Here is a 20,156-nt window from a genome sequence, read left to right on the forward strand (position 1 = left end):
ACAAGCATGATGAGAGTGACAGGTTTCAAACTGCATTTATAGCTCCTTGCACAGTTCAGAACTTGTCTAGATAATAGGACCACTGGTGGCTGATTGCCCCGAGCTGACACCTACAGCAGGGAACTGGTGGAAAAAGACCACAAAGAGGGTTTTAATCATGATGTGCTATATCCCAATATTAATTAGATTTCTATTCATATAAGACTGCCAAGGTTCAGATATTTCCAGGAGAGCGAGGGGACGATTCCCAGCCAACAGTGGCTGTATTCCAAGAAATAATTACATGGCGGGAATGAGCTGACACTTGGCTTCATTATTGACAGCTCCTCTTTCTGCAAAGGTCAGGCCCTCCAGCCCAGAGGCAGCCTTTGGGCTGGAGAGTCTATGCACGCTCCAGGTGTTTGCTGGGCTAAAAATTATGGTCCTTAGCACTGAGCGGACACCGCCCAGAGGACTCTCCTTTGTCAGGAATGACTGAGAATGAGCATCTCTGATTGGTGGTCATAAATCAAGTCCTCTAGTGAATCAGAAGGTTTAAAATCATGAGAACAGTAGTTTCCAAACCCTGCTCCCCAGAACACCAGTTTCCAAGATATTAAGGAACCCCTCTCCCCGCAAAGAAAGCTTCCCCCAGCCAAATGTAGTTGGGAAACAGGGCATTTATATTATTCTCCTCTCTAAGCTGAGCCGGGCATGTAAATGTGATAAGCCTCTAAGACCGTACTATAAGAAACATCGGTTTAACACTAGTGAATCCAGTGTTGATGCAACTTATTTGTTCATGAATATGGTAAAAAATCCCAAATAAGATCTGGAATTACTACTTTGGAGTTACTGAATCAGAGAAACGGCATATGCACGCAGTAACAGAGCTGGGCCAGACATCCTCAGTTTAGTTTTTGGTGTCTCCGAAGCCTACACTGCACTTGCAGTTGGGACTATCTCCATGGCCATCAGCTCACCTTCCTTGGTCCATAATTAGGAAAGCATCTGAACATGAAGCTTCCAATGTGGATTCTGGAGAAAATGGGATTTGGTTCTTCCTGTAACTTGCATTTTAGGTCATTGAGCAGTTGTAATTGCTTTGTTGACATGAGCATGTTTAGGTGTTTGCTGAAGGGTTAGTGCCAAAAGAAATTAATGTCCTGGTGGGCTTGTGTTTTTCTCTGAGGCAGATATTGATGAATGTACAGAGGGAATCATTGAGTGCCACCACCATTCCCGCTGCGTTAACCTGCCAGGGTGGTACCACTGTGAGTGCAGAAGCGGTTTCCATGACGATGGGACCTATTCACTGTCCGGGGAGTCCTGTGTTGGTAAGCAGCTTTCAGCCTTGCCCTCCATCCATTAGGGCGTTTGCAGGAGGGGCAGCCAGCTCTGGTACTCTCTTCAGCTCCTGGTGTTAAAATACGACCCCTCGCTGGTTAAACCCATCTGTTTTCAAGCTCCCTCCCTCGGCAATTCATGGATTAGGCTGGGAATTAGGCAGTGTGGGGTTTTCAGACTTTTATACGGAAACAGGGACAGTCAGAGGGCAGAGCCTGGGTCTGTATGCTAAGGTATTTAGTTCTTTCCAAAGGACATCAGGGAGGCTTGCTGGAATGTTTAGCTATTGGAGACACAGCTGTGAGAGAGAAGGAAATGTAGCTGGACTTTGAACGTTTCGTTTGAATTGGAGCTTTTGTACTGTAAAGGTCACAGTGCCTCTCTGAGCCTTCATCTGTAAATATGCAAAAATGTGGATAATAATACTCATGCATGGTTAGGGTTAAATGGGATACCATGTATTTAAAGATGATACGCTTGCATCAATGCACGAACATATAGTGGCATGAACCTTATTATTGTTGCTCTTACCACCACCATCCTTGCAAGGTCCCCTTTAATCACATCCCTGCTTTCGGTTCTATTAAATGCTGAATGGAGGAAGTTAACAATGGAGTTCTTCACCTTCAGGACCTCACCACTTTCCTGAAATCCAAACAGCTGATAAAAAAATGTAATTGTTGATATGAGAGCCTTGGATGGTTCAGTTCTTTTATGTCATGTGGACTCAGCTGATTCTTAAGGCTGATTTGGACAGACCTAGCAGGCAGGCATTCTGACCAGGGGTTCCCAAAGCCCAGGTGGCTGAGTTAGAATTCCTTGTCTCTGCTCATTGCATATCTTTTTTTTGTAAAGATCGCTACAGGGATCTACTTGTGTGTTTTTTAACTTCTCCCCTGAGATTGCCTTAAAGCAAAGATGAATTAGGGGCCAATAGGCAACAGCATGAATTATCTAGCACACTTTAGAGTTGTTGTTGAGAAGCCTGTAGTGTCTTTGTTAAAAGCATGGACCCTTGAGCCAGATTCCCCGCAGTCACGTTCCAGCTCTGCCTCTTCTAAGTAGGTTACCTTGGGCAAGGTCTTAGCTAGTCTGTACCTCACAGGAGTGTTGTGAGAATTAATTATATTCATATCTGTTAAATGTTCAATAAACGTTAGTTGTTATGATCTTAAATGTTCCTGCATATTCTGGCCCATGCTCTATCCACGATTCTTCATGGTTAATGCAACTTCAGGGAGCAGTTTGCATTTATTCTGGGTCTTCATATTCCTGCTTTACACACAGCTCGGAATGTGCAGCTCAGTATAAACAGGTGTTCTGTGAATAGGACTAGATCAAGCTCAAGCAGCTCGTGTACCACCACGCCCCCAAGAAGCATTCTTAGATGTCTTCAGAGGAGTCATTACTCCTCCCCTCTTCTAACTAGAGTTGGTGTGCATTTCTACAGCTTGACTTATTATACCACCACACAATGTTTGTGCTCTCAGACTAGACTGTGAGCATGAAATAGGCTTTTACTTTTTTGTCTCTCCAATGACACCCTTTGGTAGTTGGTATTCAATAAACACGAAAAATGCAATCACGTCATGTGCCAGTAAGGAAACACAGTCACAAAAAGGATGACACCTTGACCCCTGACACATCACTGTTGTCACACAAGTGGAGACTCAAGCCCGGGTCAAGGGTGACTCAGCATCCCAGATCCCAAGGGTAGTCCCTGCTTATACCTGTTGTTCTTATGTAACTATCAATTACATCAGTGCATTCCCTGTCACTCTCATAAATGTCCCTGATAGGATGACAGATGTCATGTCCCCTCACCTGCTGGTTCCTCTCTGCTCTGCTGAGTGGCATGCCTGGGGGTGAAGGGTGGGCGGTGGGGACAGAAGCTGCTGCATCCCTGGGAGGCATTTTGTTCATCCATGAACTGATTGCTGGTCTTCCAGGAAAACTTCACAAACGGGATTCCTTGCCAAGGGAACAGAGTTGTTTTTATTAGTGGCATTTCTAACTTGGGGGTAATTGTTCATCTGAATTCCTCTTCATTTCCACACTTTTAGAAATATCTTTGTAAATGACTCTTAATAAGAACAGAAATATGAGCATTATTTATTGTTCCTTTGGTAGTTCAGGGAACTCTGTTGGTTCAGAATTATTTCTCACTGAAAGAGGTTTATAAATCAGATCATGTCTCTGTTTTGTTTCCACCTTCTATTGCCTTCCCACTAAATGTAAGATAAATTTCCAACTTCTTCGTGTGGCCTCCAGGGCTAACTCTTGGACTCGTGCCCTATGTATGTTAGCCTTTTTTTATCTTTTCACACTTTGAACATGACAATGAACTCACCCAGTTTCAGGACCTTTGCTGTTCTCTGTGTCTGGGACACTCGACTCCTGTCTTATAACATGACTTTGTTCTTCTTTAAATTTAAGTCTTAGCTACAGTTCCACTTTTTCAAGGAGATGGTCCCTTGAAAAAAACATTTTGTCTAAAGTAGTCCTTCCCCAGCCACTTCCATTGTATCGCTCACTCTCCTCCACATCTTCTATACCATTTTCTGTGCTCAAGTTTATTGTGCATATGCCTGTGTGTGATTGTCTTCTGCCACAAACATGCAAATTCCCTGAGGCCAGAGACCTTGTCTGTCCTTCACCACTGCACCTCCAACCACTAGACCACTGTAGGCATGTAGTAGTAGGCATTTGAGGCACAAATGATTAAGGAATAGACAATCAAAACCACATCAAGGTCAGGTTTATTTTCTATTTGGTTTAACATAACTCGCTTTATAGAGTGTGACACATACACGAGATATCAAATATCACAAAATCATGTGAGTCTTGTCATTCAGAAAAAAAATATTTGTTGAGAATAACCATTGCATCAGCAAAGTCTTTGGGAATATGGGTGTGAAAGAGGCAAAATATCATTTCTAAGGGATTTATGACCAAAAATATTATGAATCACAAGAGCCTATCTTAATAGCACTGAAAGTTATCTCATCAGAATAATCCCTTAATAATATCAGCTACTAATGCTTACATTAAAAAATAGCAACTAAAACAATCTTTAAAAATAGTTTTAAGTGTTTTAGCAATATGTACTCAGCTATGCTTTTCCCTAAGATAGTAGCAGGAATTGCATGGTAGACACTGAAATGTGGCAGTTGTAGGCTTTTAGGAGAACAGTGGCATGTCACTCCATACCATTTTTTGTTAGATGAGGATAATAACACCTGCTCTGTTGACTTCATCCGTTACTGTAAGCATCAAATGTTTTTGATGTCATAAAGAACAGCACTGTGCAAGGTTTACTCTTTCGTGACTAAAAGTGTTTACGATTTGCCTGTTTATCCTAAAGTAGATCACATTATTGAAGAAATGACTAGTCTTAGCTATTGTAGACAGACAGAATCGGAGTTCTTGAAGATTAAGCAAAGTCTCTCTCTCTCTCTCTCTCTCTCTCTCTCTCTCTCTCTCTCTCTCTCTCTCTTTCTCTCGTGTGTATGTGATTTTTTAGTGTATCTTTATAATTCCAGGAAAGAGGGGCACACAAAAATTAGCCAAGTGATATTTGCAGAAGAGGATGACAGTGACTCATTGTTCCTTAGGGTACAGTGCACTCTGTTTGGATACAGTGGTGAGGATCAATGATTCTTATTTTAACAGAAGTGGTGAGCAATTGCTTTTTTATCTTGGCACTAGAGGCCTGATGCACAAAATTCATGCAAGGGTAGGCTCTCACAGCTGCTCCGACTGCTGCCTGGGCCCTCATAGCAAGCCCAGCTTCGTCCAGAAGGTCATCCAGAAGGTGGTTCTGCTGTTCGACCATTCGGTCAATTTGCATATCACGCCTTTATTATTATAGATAATTATCTGGGTCATTTGGAAATGAAAATTGATATATAATCAACAGTGGCATGTATAAAGAGCAGAATTTTTACATGTTTTAAAAATAGATTCGAACTCCCTCGGATGTCAATCTGTCTCCATGATCTTTTTTGTGTGCATGTATCTTTTGTTCTCCTCTGCGCCCCCTCATTCTCTGTGTGGATCATCAAGCCTACTCAAATATGTTGTGCACTCTTTCCAAATCCTGTACTCTCTTTTCTCTACTCCTTTCCTTGTCTGCTTTTCCCTGACCACCCCACTATCCCTATCCCCATTTCCACTTGTCAAATTCTTGATGAGGGCCTTCCCCTAAATTAGTGATGCTCAAACCTGCTTTACAATGGGTTCCCCTGAGTAGCTTTTCAAAAATACCTGCAGTGGGACATCACATCTGGGATTCTAGTTCAGTTGATCTATTGTAGGATTTAGATGAAGGTCATTATTTTTGTTAAGTCTCCAAGTGATTAGAAAGAGTATTCAGTTAATGTAGAGAATCACTGTTGTAGATTTTCTCTAATAATTAAAAAAAATGCCTCCCTTTTATATGTCCCCACAGTTATATGTTTGTACCTCTTTTATGAAACTTACATATCAGGCTTGTCTTTTCCATCAGTTCTCTGTAGCCCAGGGTGCAGTTTAGGTCTTTTGCTATCCTTTATAACCTATATTGAATTAAATTATGTTGATCATACATATTTGGGCATCGAAGAAGATTTTCAAATACCAGTAAACCCCATTTTATTGGTCAGTAGCTATTCTTATGGGACACAGCCCCTTTTGGTCTCCCAATACTGCCTCCTTCACAGAACTGGATTGTGGGAAGCCTGGATGCTGGAGCCTGCTCTCTGGTCCCTGTAACTGACTCAGTGAAGATTGTGTGGTCAGAGCAACTGAGCAACTGGCATTAACATGCACAGCCACATAGACCAGCCAGGAGAGGTTGCAAGGGAATGTTTTTGGAAGATGTCAGTTTTAATGTGTTGATGTGTCAGAGTTGATTGAAATGGCCGGAGAAGAATTTGGTCCTGCTGTTTCTGCCCATAGTGTGGTTTTCATAGGAGCAGAGATGAAAACAGCTGGAACCTGGAAATGCTCCCTGGGCTAACCTCATTGAAGAGGTGGGCTGAGGGCAATGAAGCCTTAGAGGTAACAGTGCAGTATAGTGGAGAGGCAGGTGGTAAGTCCACATAAGTTCAAATCCCAACTCTGCCACATTCTAACTGAGAAGCATTTGGCAAGATATTTAACTTCTCTAAGCCCTTATGTCCTTACCATACAATGATTAAAGTAAGAGGTGTTGGCGAAATATTTGCTGCTATAAGTATTCTTTATGCAAATGTCCTGGCAAGTAGTAGGTACTAATAATCAACATTTAACCCCCCCTTCACCTCAACTCCCTCATCAGTCAAATGAAGACAGGAACAGTAATACTAATGAGAGCTAACATTGAGAGCTTACTTTGTGCCAGGCACTGCTCTAAGCAATTTACAAAAGTGCCATCCTCATAATTGCTCCAGCAGAATTGTGAGGATTAAATAAGCTAGCATGGAAAGAGCAGGTTCAGCACTTGCATTCTAAGTGCCCCATAAGGTTAGCCATCCTCACCAACTGAGCCCCTGTGGTAGGAGCCCGACACTCTGCCAGGGAATTGCATGCATTGTCTACTTGAGATCTCACAACTATCATAGGAAGGAAGCCCCCTTACTATTTCCATTTTAAAGATGAGGAAAGGGTCCCAGGATTAAGTTAACTTGTTCCAAATTCCAAAGCCCATAAATGGCACACACAGGCCATAATCTGGGTGTGCTTGATCTCAAAGCTTTTGCTTTTAATATGCTAATGGAAGTAAGATCAGTGATGAACCCACCACTAGAGTTATGTACTCTACTCTACATAGAGCAGCTGGAAGTCAATGAGATAAGGCAAGGATAGAATGAGGGAAAATGAGTGTGACCCAGATGGAGATATACTCAATCCAGTCTAGTCTAAGAGCATTTATCCACTGAACTCAAGAGCAGGGCTTTGGGGATGGGGCAGGATCTCAAGGTGGCAGGTTCTTGACAGTTAATCTGACCTCACCTTAGCCTTGAAAATAACATTATCTGGCTATCCACTGATGTCAGTACCTTCCCGGCACATCCGGTGATAGAAAAGGGGCAGTGGTCCTGAACACATTTTGCAGATGTTGTCCCATGAGACCCTCTGGGAGCTTTCTGCTCCCCTTCAAGTACAGGCATACATACATGCACCTGGAGTTGTTCAGCATGTAGGATGAACTGGATATATTCTGGGACTTCTAAGGGAGGGTCAATGTACGCCCTCCAGTTCAGTGATAAACACTTCACAAAATTATACTGGAATAGAGTTCATTGCACTAAACTCAGTCACAAACCCACGATTCTTGTTCACCCTCAGCCTGTCCAGCTGACACAGCCTGGCCTATGTGCTGTTTTCCACTTGAACTTTGGAACTAAAACCAGACATTTTGGGGACTTATTCTAACAGGACATTAAACTAACTATAGAGTCTATTCTGTAAGCCACACCCAGCACTGTGTAGTAAATTTCCAATGACAATTCCCCTGTTGTTCAAATACCTTTTGAATGGCAGTCATGGTCAGCCCTGGAGCAGGGAAACAGGTTTGGCCTTTGAAGCAGTGCTCTGTGTATGGGGAGCCAGGAGACCTCAGGTCTAGTCCAGGTACACTAACGTGGGGGATAACAAAGAGGAGGAGAATTAGAACACTATTAAAACAAACTCTTCATAATCATCATGAAGTTGTTATATATATATACTAGAGGCCCAGTGCACGAAATTTGTGCACGGGGGAGGGTGTGTCCCTCAGCCCAGCCTGCACCCCCTCAAATCTGGGACATCCCTCTCACAATCCAGGAATGCTGGCTCCCAACCACTCACCAGCCTGCCTGCCTGCCTGATTGCCCCTAACTGCTTCTGCCTGCCAGCCTGATCACCCCCTTACCCTCCTCTGCCATCCTGATCAATGCCTAACTGCTCCCCTGCCGGCCCGATTGCCCCTAACTGCCCTCCCCTGCTGGCCTGATTGCCCACAACTGCCCTCCCCTGCAGGCCATCTTGTGGTGGCCATCTTGTGTCCACATGGGGGTGGCCATCTTTGACCACATGGGGGCGATCACCTTGTGTGTTGGAGTGACTGTCAATTGCATATTACTCTTTTATTAGATAGAATTACCCATAAAATAAATCTTCTGTGGTCTTAGCACTAATCTAGATGGTATGGAGGATGCAGAGAATTCATCCCTCAGGGAGTGTAAAACACCAAGTTGGAGACAAAAATCAACATGCACATACTGACCAGTAGCATTCTGATACAATTGTAATTAACTGTAAAACTGTCAACCTTGTAAAATATGTAGGTAATTAAAGAGCAGTCTTTTCAGACTGCATGGGGATGATTAGACCTGAAGGATGGGAGGGTTTAGGTATATAATAGTTATAAAAATAAATGTTAATGCTAGCTAAGAAAGAACGATGGCTTCATGTTCTAGGCACTCTTCTAAGAGTTGTGCACTTTCTAATTCTTTTTATCCTCAAAACAAGGCCACCAGGTGGGAACTGTTATAATATCTGTTTATTGGGCAAAGAAAATGAGGCAGGGAGATGTTCAGTATATCGGGCGTGATCATGTAGATTTCTTCTTCCAGAAAATGGTATTCAACATCTTTCCTAAGGACTGTATACATGTTTAAGATTTTTGAAATATATAGTAAAGCAACAAGAATATTTCTTTATTACCTGCTCAGGTCTTGCTGTACCAGTGATAATACAAGAGCCAACACCTCCATGTGAGATAGGTATCCAATGAAGAGAAACATCCGGAGGCACAGCCATGTGTGAAAGAGCCATGTATCTTTCTGTTCCCACAATTGCCTCAGCTGGTTGTTTATTAACTGGAGATAACTTATGAAAGGATTAAATTAAGGTGTAAATAGTGATGATTATTCAGCTAATTGCATAATTTTCTACTTCATTGTGTTCTTGTACATACACCTTAGTACGAAGTGCTTGATCTCTTAATTTAGTTTATTGTGTGTGTGTGTGCAGAGGAATTCAAGTTTTGCTCCATGTCCGTGCCTTCTGGGGCCATCTCATAACTGAACAAATGACCTAGATTGATGGCCATGTAAGAGGTCACCTGAGTGCATCAGCATGTTCCCTGGGAAAAGTATCCTCAAGATGATGGGAGTGTCTGATATTGCTACTGGATGATGTCCAGTCACCATCATGGGGATCAAAAGCAGATGAGTCAAAAAGACTGGCATACCTGGCAGGCAGGTGAGGAAGCTAGCTCACCTGTGCTTGGCAGCTGAGGTCTGAGTGGTCACTGCCTCCTGTCCCAGCTGCAGGGAACTCAGAAGCACAGCTCTGCATTGCTGGACACATATTTTTGAGTGGAGTCTGGCTTCTGCTTGGCAGAGAGAGAGCAACAACCAAGTGATTTTGACTAATTGAAGCCTTTTGTTGCCCTATAGTCGGCAGCAGTGGTAAAAGCCCAGTTGGGGCAGTGACTCCAACAGAGCATTTATTAAACTCTGGATTTTAGGACACTAATGCTGGGGTATTTTTCAACAATGGATTCTATGAGGAAATATATGTGGGATATTCTAAATTAATGGAATTTGGCTAGTTTATTAACTGCAGTTTCAGAGCCTTTATGATGCATTGTCAGTGTCCCACATGTATTTGGCTTTAAAACCATTTTTTTCCTGGCGGGCACCTTTTGGACTTGTCACTCTACAGTATACACTAACTGAAAACTTATGAATGAATAGAGCCTACTCTAGGGATTTCTAGGAACCTTTTTTGTTCAGTATTATGGAATTATGAGCTCCTCAAAAGACATTTTGTGTGTGCTTTTCTGCAACAAAAAGTTATTAAGCACACTACTTGTCCTTTCATTGCCAGCAATTTTCACACTACCATTTCATTTTGGTGTAAGGAACTCATTAACATGGGACTTTTTGTCTATTACTTTCATTTTTGCTGTAATCATTAAAAAATGTAATCCACTCAACTCTACCATACTGTACTGAGTGATTTTTCTAAAGGCTTTTTTGGTATGAATAGCTGCTTTGTCTCTAAGCTAAATAGTGTTAGTCCCTATGTTTTTGACTAACATGGTTCTCCTTTGAATATATATTTTGTCTCCTTTTCATTTGCCAACCTACCCTCTAATTATTTAATAATATTTTGACAACTGCTCTCCTTTTCATTGTGGTAAGTGGAGACTTGTTAATGTTATATTTCAGGCCACGGCAACTCAGACGCAGTAATTGGAAGCCAGTTGCTTATTCAGACTCTAGGGATGTAAAGGGGACTGAAGCCGATCTCCAGAGGCACTCATGACAGTTTTGTATTGTGGGAACAGGCCCAGTGGGAGTTATGGGAAAAGGAAGCAAGTAGAGATGGGCGCTGTAGGAAGGCTTTATTGGAGGGGTGGACTGCACACTAGAGGAATAATGTGGCTGATACGCAGGAAAAGACTGACATTTTTCCCTAAAAGGTGCTTTGCATTGTGGTTATGGTTTGCTTTAAGGCCTCCTTTTCACTATGAACTTGACATTTTTTTGGAAAGATCAAGCAACAATAGAAGCACATTGATTTTTTTTTTCTGCACAGTGTCTTGAAGCGTATACCCTGCAAATTCTTCTTTATAGGTGTTAAATGACTTTATTTTTTTAATGTTTTCCTGAATAGTTGGCAGTTACAGCTGAGTGACAACAGAATGAGTAGGATATTCTTAAAAAAAATAGTTGCCTGAACATTAGTGCCTATGAACTCAGTGTTCTGTGGAGCTTAGGGCAGTAATTCTCAAAGTGTGATTCTCAGACCCTCAGCATCAGCATTCCCTGGGAAGTTGTTAGAAATTCTCTATCCTACCCCAGACCCCCTGAATCAGCAAATCTGAGGGTCAGGCTTGGAGATGTTTATTTGTTGGTTGGTTGGTTGGTTTTTTTCACAAGCCCCCTTCAGCTGATTCTAATGTGGACTCAAATTTGAAAACCACTTCCTTGGGTTCTTTAAAAGCCTTCAGAAGTGTCCATGAATGCCCTGTATATGTGTGTATATGCATCTTTGGGAGGAAGCAGAACCAATTGTCACTGGGATCTCAGAATGACACTGACCCCAACGAGGTAGAAACCACTGTTGAAATATCAGGATCCAGACTCTGTGTTTCCAGTCAGGACTCTGTCCTAATTTCTCCGTGTTTTCCACCTAGGGAATCTACAATTCGGTCTCAGGGGAGAGGTACCTGCTTTCTTGTTTCTGAGTGCTTCTTGGTATTGAATTCCATGTAGTTGTCAGCCTCCTGCCTCCTTGAAGCACAGTGCAAGCAAGTATTTCATTAGAGAGATTTCTGGCTTGAAATCTGTCTCTGCAGCAACTCAAAGATCAGCATCTACAACGTCTTTGAAATTAATATTGATTTGTTTGTTTTAGTTGAGGTTACTCATGTTGCTCTGAAATATTTACCTGTGGGTTTATGAAGAGGGAATTTTAACCTGCTGTACTCAGACCAAACAAAGCACTGTGAGCATAAAGTCATCGTTCATTTGTTCAGGGAGCATTTATTGAGAGGGTCTGGTCTGTGCTCGTAGATGTGGGAGCCTAAGGCACACAGAGAAGAATGTCCTTTCAGTCTAGAATGGGGCAAGAGGGGGTAGGTAGGGATTAGGGCAGGTGGAGCTGTAGAACAGCTAGGTACATAAATAAATAAAATGAAAAGACTTTAAGAAAAAAGTGACTAACTCTTCTTGGGGTTGAGGCATGTGGGGATGTCAATGTATCTGAGACTTTTTCGCAGAAAATGTATTTTCACTGAGGCTATTAGATGAAAATGTAAAGCAGGCATTAAGGTAAGTATTTCAGGCAGGAATAGCATTCGGATTGAACAAAGTCAGGAAGGAAATCAGAATGTGCCCCAGGGATGGTGAGAATTCAGTGCAGATGAAGTTCCTGATATACATGGTGTGTTGTGGGTGGGAAGCGACAAAAAAGAACCCTGAACATGGAAATAGAGACCAGGTTATAAAGATTCCTATATTCTAGGATGAGTTGAAAGTTGTGAGTCCCATTTCATAATATTAGTGTCTCTCAATGTTGTTGAAACATTTATTTTTTTATGAAAACACTTTGGTACTTTTATATATATAAAGCTATTTTTAATATAAAATATAGCTCTATAGATATAGTAGTGTTTCTGACAAAATGTCCTACCCTCTGCTTGTATTGATGTGATTTTCTGTATACCTGTGCAAATTTGTTCTCTGATTCCTTTTGCTTGAAATGCTTTTCTTAAAAAAAAAAAAAAAAAAAGGAGGCCATTAGAATTAGCCAGGTATTGGCTGTGATCATCATCAAGAAGAAACTAGTATGTGCTAACATTTTGTCCTGTAGTTCTCATAACAGCTATTTGTTATGATCCCCCATTTTATAGATGCATAAACTTGAAGAACAGTGCAGTCTGAATTTTCCTTTGCCACACAGCTGAGAAATTCTGATATGACTTACTAAAGCCATTAGTGGGGACACATATAAGTAAAATATGGGTTCCAATATAAGTTTCTGCCAATCCCTAGATACATGACCTTGTAGCAACTCAAACTGGGTCATTTCCCTGCTAAAAAATATTTGAGTTAATGAGATTCCCATTAAGATTTATTTGTAGCTCCTTGTTCTTCTCTGTAGGGACTGCCCTTCTTGGCTGAGGTAGTCCCAATTATTGTTCTTGATCAATGCCCTAACTCTCCTTACCCGGGGATAGTTTCTGGAAGAGGTTTGTCACTTCCTGGAAGTCTAGGGGCCAAAATGAAGTGGTGAGAAGAAACAATAAATAATAGCCATGGAAGGTCTTTGAGTTCTTGGGGATTGTAATGTTATATCCATTGAGACATGATTTTAGAATTGCACCTCTGACAGTGTTTTTCCACTGTTGCTTTCTGCATAGGTTGCAGGGCGTTTCTGGTAGTAAATGAAGTTCCTTGGTGACCTCTGTGTGCCTAAAATCTTTCCTCCGTGTGGGAAAGAGAAGAAATTATTTCTCATCTGACAACTTGCTTGAGAGAATGATTTGTCAAAACAGAGTTAGTTCTGCCCTAGCTGGTTTGGCTCAGTGGATAGAGCATCGGCCTGTGGACTGAAGGGTTTGATTCCAGTCAAGGGCACGTGCCCAGATTGTGGGCTCCATCTCCAGTAGAGAGCATGTAGGAAGCATCCAATCAATGATTCTCTTTCATCATTGATGTTTCTATCTCTCTCCATCTCTCCCTTCCTCTCTGAAATCAATAAAAATGTATTAAAAAAGACACAACCAGAGTTAGTTCTGGTTTCCCCCTGGCTGGACTCCCCATGCATATTTGTCACTAAGGATTCCGCTGCCCATGCTGCAGTGCAGACCAGGAAACCATGCTGCTCCATGCCGGGCTTTCTCTCTGGCGCCTGCTGGCAAATACTTGCTAAGAGAGACTGGGGATGTTTCCATAAATATGGAATGTCCGAGAAGGCTATTTAATTCTCAGAAAGCTCTTTGTTATCCTGAAGTTGGATTCTGCCATTCACCTCTACCTTGCTCTTCATTTGTCACCACTCATGTTCTAGCTCAATCCTGCAAAGGTGAGAAGTACTCATGTAAAGAAAACACTGAGGACCCAAAGGACAGGGTTCTTTCTTAAATCCCAGCTCAACCGGATTCAAATTCAACACATGTTTTCCCATTTCTTAGTAGGTTTAATACACTGTGAAAGGAATGGTGAGCCCTAGCTGGTTTGACTCAGTGGACAGAGCATCACCCTGTAGACAGAAAGGTCCTAGGTTTGATTCCAGTCAAGGGCATGTACCTTGGCTGTAGGCTTGATCACCAGTCCTGGTTGGTGGATGTGCAGGAGGCAACCTATTGATGTGTCTCTCTCACATTGATGTTTCTCTCTGTCTCTAACCCTTCCTTCCACTCTCTCTCTCTTAAAAAAAGTGTGGTGGGGGACACAAAGATAAATAAACTAGAATATTACTTTTGAATGAGTAAGAAAAATAGAAAAGTATGTGCGCAGCTAAGCACAGAAGGCAACATAAAGATATATAGTAACAAAATAAAAGTAGAAGGGATAATTCTTTTCAGTTGCGGGTGACATTTTGTTAAAGAGGTCAATCAACACAATGAATATAACAATAGAATGTATATGGCCCAGGGTTAGGCATTGATTAGTTTATAAAAACATATCTGTCCTACTTCTCTGTGATACAGATGCAGAAATAATACAACCCCCCTCCCACCTATAAGCAGCTATAAAAATGAATAAATCTAAAATCATTGGCATCAATACTGTAGCTTCTATGCAGTAAAATTCTCTTTGGATACCAAGTATTTCTATATTTATAGATTTTTTAAAATTTATTCTCTCCTTGGTCAGAATTGAATTTATTTTAAACAAATTTTTATCATTAGTTAAGCATGATTTGTTCATGGCAGAAAGTAGATTAATGGTTAATTCAGAAGGCTGCTCTGCTTTTATTTTACTCTCATTTTCCTGCCTAGAAGAAAGTGTTTTCTCCATCTGCAGTAAAACACCTAAATGTGTACAGCCTACAGTAAAATGTAGTCCGTGACCAAGGCAAGTTCATGGACAGTCAACAAACTATATTCTTTCAATATGAGTCACGTAATATGAGCCCAGGTCTGCTGATTGAGGCTCATGAGAGAGGTGGAGTGTCAGCATTCCTGGGTTGGGCTATCCAAAGTACTGATCAAATCCCTGGAAATTTGTGTGGGAATTCAGAATTCAAGTGGCAGTCCCCAGTTAGCAGGCCGTGGTGGGGTTGGCTGCATACTTAGAACTCAGGGCTAATTGTGCAGATTTGAGGATATCCTGAAGAGATGTGACCTTGGCATTGATGAGATGAGTGATTCTATGAGAGGGAAAGTATACAGACAAGACCATACAGACAAGAACAACAAGAACAACAGCTAATCATTTTTGAGCCATTATTACAAGATACGCATGTACTTACTGAAATTACCAGATTATCCCAGGCAGGGATTTTTATCAACATTTTTCAGATGATAGGCCCAATTCTCAGAGATATTAAGCAAGTTTTCCATTGTCATAGAAACAGTAAGTTGCAGGGATAGGACTGTGATACAGTTGACTCATTTGTCCCCCTTGCCTGATTTTAGCTGTGAAAGTCACTATCTCAGGGACCACCCCCCCCCCCAAGTCCCAGGCAAAATGGAATAACAGGTCACATTAACTGGCACCCATAGCTGCTAGGATCCAAACCCTAAGCTTTGAATTGGTATATAACACTGCCTCCACTGAGGAGAAATGAACCCACAACCAGAGATGGAACCTTAGGAAATGTTTCTAACCTAAATAATGGGAGCAGACTATACAATCCATACTGAAAGGATCATGTCTGTATTCTTTGCCCATTTTATCCCCAGTCGATAGCACAATGTCTAAGACAGAGTAGATGTTGAATAAATATATGTGTAATTAGGTAATTGACTGGTGATTGGTTACTAGTGACTGGATGAATAAAGAAATAAGAGGATAAATAGGGCAGTATTATATCCTGGAAGGGTCAAGAAGCCATCTCTTAGGCTGAAATAATTAATAACAATATATGTTAAGTGACTGGGGGCTGACTGTGCAAACTAATGGTCATGAGAACCTTCAGGATTTGGGCTTTGAAGAGAGGGTCACAAACACTTAAGAGAGGATAGATGTATCCATGTGGATACCTGCTAGTTGTCCACACTGGAAATAAGACCTGCATCTAGGGAGTAGATCAGGTAAGAGTGAGCCCTAGCCCGGCCAGTGTGGCTCAGTAGTTGCACATAGACCTATGAACCAGGTTGTCATGGTTCGATTCCCGGTCAGGGCACATGCCTGGGTTTTGGGCTTCATCTCCAATGGGGGTCATGCAGGAGGCAGTTGATCAATGATTCTCTCTCATCGTTGATGTTTCTATCTCTCTCTCCCTTTCCCTTCTTCTCTGAAATCTACAAAAATACATATTAAAAAAATAGTAAGCCCAAACAAGGTGTTTTCTATTTTTCTTTGCCCAAGGAAGTCTACTCAGTTACAGGAAAAGGGGATAACTCACGGGAGAATAACAAAATTACACACTGGGCAATAAGAGGAAGGCCACGGGACAGGGTTCCTTCCTACTCCAGAGAGACTGGAGGCAGTAGCTGCAGAGTTAACACTGGAAGGGCATTGGACCTTCCTCCTGGGAGATACATAATAGCATCTCAAGTAGATGAATCTGTAGTTCACGAATCGTTCAGGCTTTGCCTTTTCAGGCAGAACCCGTTACGTGTCATTGAAACAAGATGAGTTTGAGCCCCTCACTTCGCTGGTAAATCTCTCTGTTGTATCCAAAGTGTGTCAGCCCACTCGTAATAGTCTGTTCGTAAGACATTCAAGTGGGGTAAGACTAGCACACGTAGAGCGCGGCTATCACTTCTCTTGTTCTGACCTGAAACACACTCTGCAGCTTGAAATTCCATTAGCTTTGCATTTTGCAAGCCCCGTCAAACCTCAGAATTTCTACTTGTTTCTTTCACTTAACTTTGCTCATGAGCAGCCTGTATATATTTTTTCCTGTAATTTTCTCTCTGCCAGTAAAGGAACAGTACTTCTTTAGCTGTGGGAGAGGCCTCTGTGCTCTGTCTTGTTTATCATTTCTAAGCCCCCCAGCTCTGTGCTCATTTCTAAGCTACTAATGTCTGATAATGCTTTCCAAGTCAGAACACACAGCTGTATATTCAAACCCCACGTTCCATTTTGTTTTCTGATATATCACCTATTTTGAGTTTGAAAGTAAAACTAGATGTGTTGTAAAAAGTACTCAAGAGAAAGGAAAGGGGGTAATAAAAAAGTTCTCTCCTTTGACCTAACCGCTACCATACCACTTGGAGGAAAAAATATTTCCCTGGATTTCTGAAATGAACTTGTAGAAGTTTCAGCTTCTGAGGCAGGTACCATTCTAGTTGTTATGTTATTCAAACTTCTGCAAAGCCACTTTTTTTTTTTCCTTGATGGGTGGGAAGATTGTTTGGGGCTAGGCTAGGATTGGTTAACTTGCTGCTGGTATAAATATTTCTGAATTGTATTTTCTTACATGCTCAAGTAATCTTAGAACCTCAAATTAAAGAACAAAGCCGATTGACTAGTCTTAGGCACAAACAGACTTTTTTAAAAGCAAAATTGAGTACAATGATAGCTTTCAGAAATTGTGAAAATGTCAATGCAAGAAAATTAACTCTAATGAAAGCTTAGCAGTGGAATTTTATTGAAAAAACTTTATCGGAGCATGGACCATTTAAATAGTGAATGTACAAAGTGAAAAACAAGAAAATTACAGAAAACCATAACTTACAATAAGAAAAAAAAACAAGTATACTTTTTTTAAGCTTTTCTTTTTTTTAATCTTTATTGTTCAGATTATTACAGATGTTCCTCTTTTTTGCCCCCATAGCTCCCCTCCACCCGGTTCTCACCCCACTCTAGGCCTTCCCCACTGACCTCGTCCATAGGTGTAGGCTCTTTGTCCAATCTCTTCCCACACCCCGCCACAACCCCTTCCCCCTGAGAATTGTCAGTCTGCTCCCTTTCCATGCCCCAGATTCTATTACATTCACCAGTCTGTTCTGTTCATCAGGTTTTTTATTCATTTGATTTTTAGATTCACTTGTTGATAGTTATGTTTTTGTTGTCACTTTGTTGTTCATAATTTTTTATCTTTACCTTTTTCTTCTTCTTCCTCTTCTTAGAGAATACCCTTCAGCATTTCATACAATACTGGTTTGGTGGTGATGAACTCGTTTAGCTTTTTCTTATCTGTGAAGCTCTTCATCTGACCTTCAATTCTAAATGATTGCTTTGCTGAGTAGAATATAATCTTGGTTGTAGGTTCTTGCTATTCATCACTTTGTGTATTTCTTGCCACTCCCTTCTGGCATGCATAGTTTCTGTTGAGAAATCAGCTGACAGTCATACGGGTACTCTCTTGTAGGTAACTAACTGTTTTTCTCTTGCTGCTTTTAATATTCTCTATTTGTCTTTTCCCTTTGCCATTTTAATTATGATGTGTCTTGGTGTGATCCTCTTTGGATTCCTCTTGTTTGGGGTTCTCTGTGCTTCCTGGACTTATAAGTCTATTTCTTTCACCAAGTAGGGGAAGTTTTTTGTCATTATTTCTTCAAATAGGTTTTCAATATCTTGCTCTCTCTCTTCTTCTGGCACCCCCATAATTAGGATATTGGTATGCTTAAAGTTGTCCCAGAGGTTCCTTACACTACCTTCATATTTTTGGATTCTTTTTTCTTTTTGCTTTCTGGTTGGGTGTTTTTTGCTTCTTCGTATTTCAAATCTTTGACTTGATTCTTGGAATCCTCTAGTCTGCTGTTGAATCTCTGTATATTATTCTTTATTTCAGTCAGTGTATGCTTAATTTCTGATTGGTCCTTTTTCATATTCTTGAGGGTCTCACTAAATTTCTCGGAGGTTTCTAGAAGATTCTTGAGTAACCTTATAACTGTGGTTTTGAACTCTATATCCAGTATTTTGCTTTCATCCATTTCTTTCATTTGTGACTTGTTCCTTTGTATCCACATTTTGGCTGCTTCCCTATGTTTGTTTCTATGTACTGGGTAGCTGCTAAGTCTCCTTGAGTTGATAGAGTGGCCTTGTGTGGTAGGTGTCCTATAGGGCCCAGTGGCTCAGCCTCCCCAGTCACCTGAGGTGGATGATCTTGGTGCATCCCTTTGTGGGCTGTTTGCACAGTCTTGTTGTAGTTAACCCTTGATTGCTGTTGGTATCACTGGGAGGAATTGACCTCCAGACCAATTGGCTGTGATGACCAACTGTGTCTACACTGAAAGATCAGTTGCACAGGAGACACCCTAATGGGACAGGACTTGCTTCAGTGGGGCTTTGGTGCTCACTGATTCTGCCCCTTGAGTGTGTCTCTTATGGATGTGAAGAGCTGTAATCCAGTATGGCCTCACTCTGACCACTGGGTACACTGGCTCTTGGATCTCCAAGGAGGTGCATGGTCAGCCACTGTCTGGGGCCGCCCAGCAGGAGCTACAGAGACATCTGCAGATTCCTGTTCTTTGTATGGGGTTTGAAAATGCCCAGATGAGGCCCAGCTGTGAAGCAAGGCAGGCTGCTGCTGCCAGGTCTTGGGCCTTCTTTTGGAAGCTCTGGGGCTCTCTGATCCAGCTGTGGTTTGACAGGTTTTAGGCAGAAAAAGGACAGGCCATTCATATGCAAAAGCCACAGCACCCATTCATATGTAAATTGGGTGGGGTGGGGTCTCTGGGAATCACCAGGGTGGAGCAAACAGCAATGGCTGCCAGTCAGCCCTGCACCGGAGAGGTCTCAGGTCTCCGCGTCCCACGCCCCCGTGCAGGAACAATGATCACTGCGAGCACCTCTGAGAGAAAGCCGCCCTCACGTTCCTGTCCCAATGCCAGACAGTCCAGTTTCTCCCTGTATGTGTCGGGGTCCCCCAGAGTCTTGCCTGGAACTGGAGTTTAGAGCAGTCAGGAGCTTGTATCTCCCTCCCGATTAAAAGAGCAGTACATCTAGGTGCCAGGACTTTCTGCACTTCCACACTGCTTACCAGTCTCAGTGTGCTTTCTTCACCTCTCTAGTTGTGGAACTTCCACTCAGCCAGCTTTCCCACGGTTCTGGGTGGTAGTTGTTCTGCCTTTCAGTTGTAATTTTGATGTGCTTGTGAGAGGCAGCAAGTATAGGTTTTTACCTATGCTGCCATCTTGGATCTCTCCCAAGTATACTTTAATGATTATAGATTTGAGTGTGGAATATCTTGCCTGATTTTTGTTTCATCACCTCTTTGTTATTGGTCTGATGATGTGGGTAAATATC

At 41.8% G+C, this 20,156-nt stretch overlaps 1 protein-coding gene across 3 annotated transcripts in view; it reads left to right on the forward strand.

The window, feature by feature from the left end:
- The window catches only part of NELL1 (neural EGFL like 1), a 689,563-nt gene that overhangs the window by 637,831 nt on the left and 31,576 nt on the right, over nucleotides 1–20,156 (forward strand). For 2 of the 3 annotated variants that reach the window (XM_008148966.3, XM_054725521.1), the window contains one exon: nucleotides 1,176–1,316. The exons of the other annotated variant lie outside the window; for it this stretch is intronic. In XM_008148966.3, the coding sequence (XP_008147188.2) occupies nucleotides 1,176–1,316 (141 nt within the window). The remainder of the gene's footprint in view (nucleotides 1–1,175; nucleotides 1,317–20,156) is intronic. 3 annotated transcript variants of the gene reach the window in all.

This window comes from Eptesicus fuscus, chromosome 13 (genome assembly GCF_027574615.1).
Source record: "Eptesicus fuscus isolate TK198812 chromosome 13, DD_ASM_mEF_20220401, whole genome shotgun sequence".
NCBI classification, from domain to species: Eukaryota; Metazoa; Chordata; class Mammalia; order Chiroptera; family Vespertilionidae; genus Eptesicus; species Eptesicus fuscus.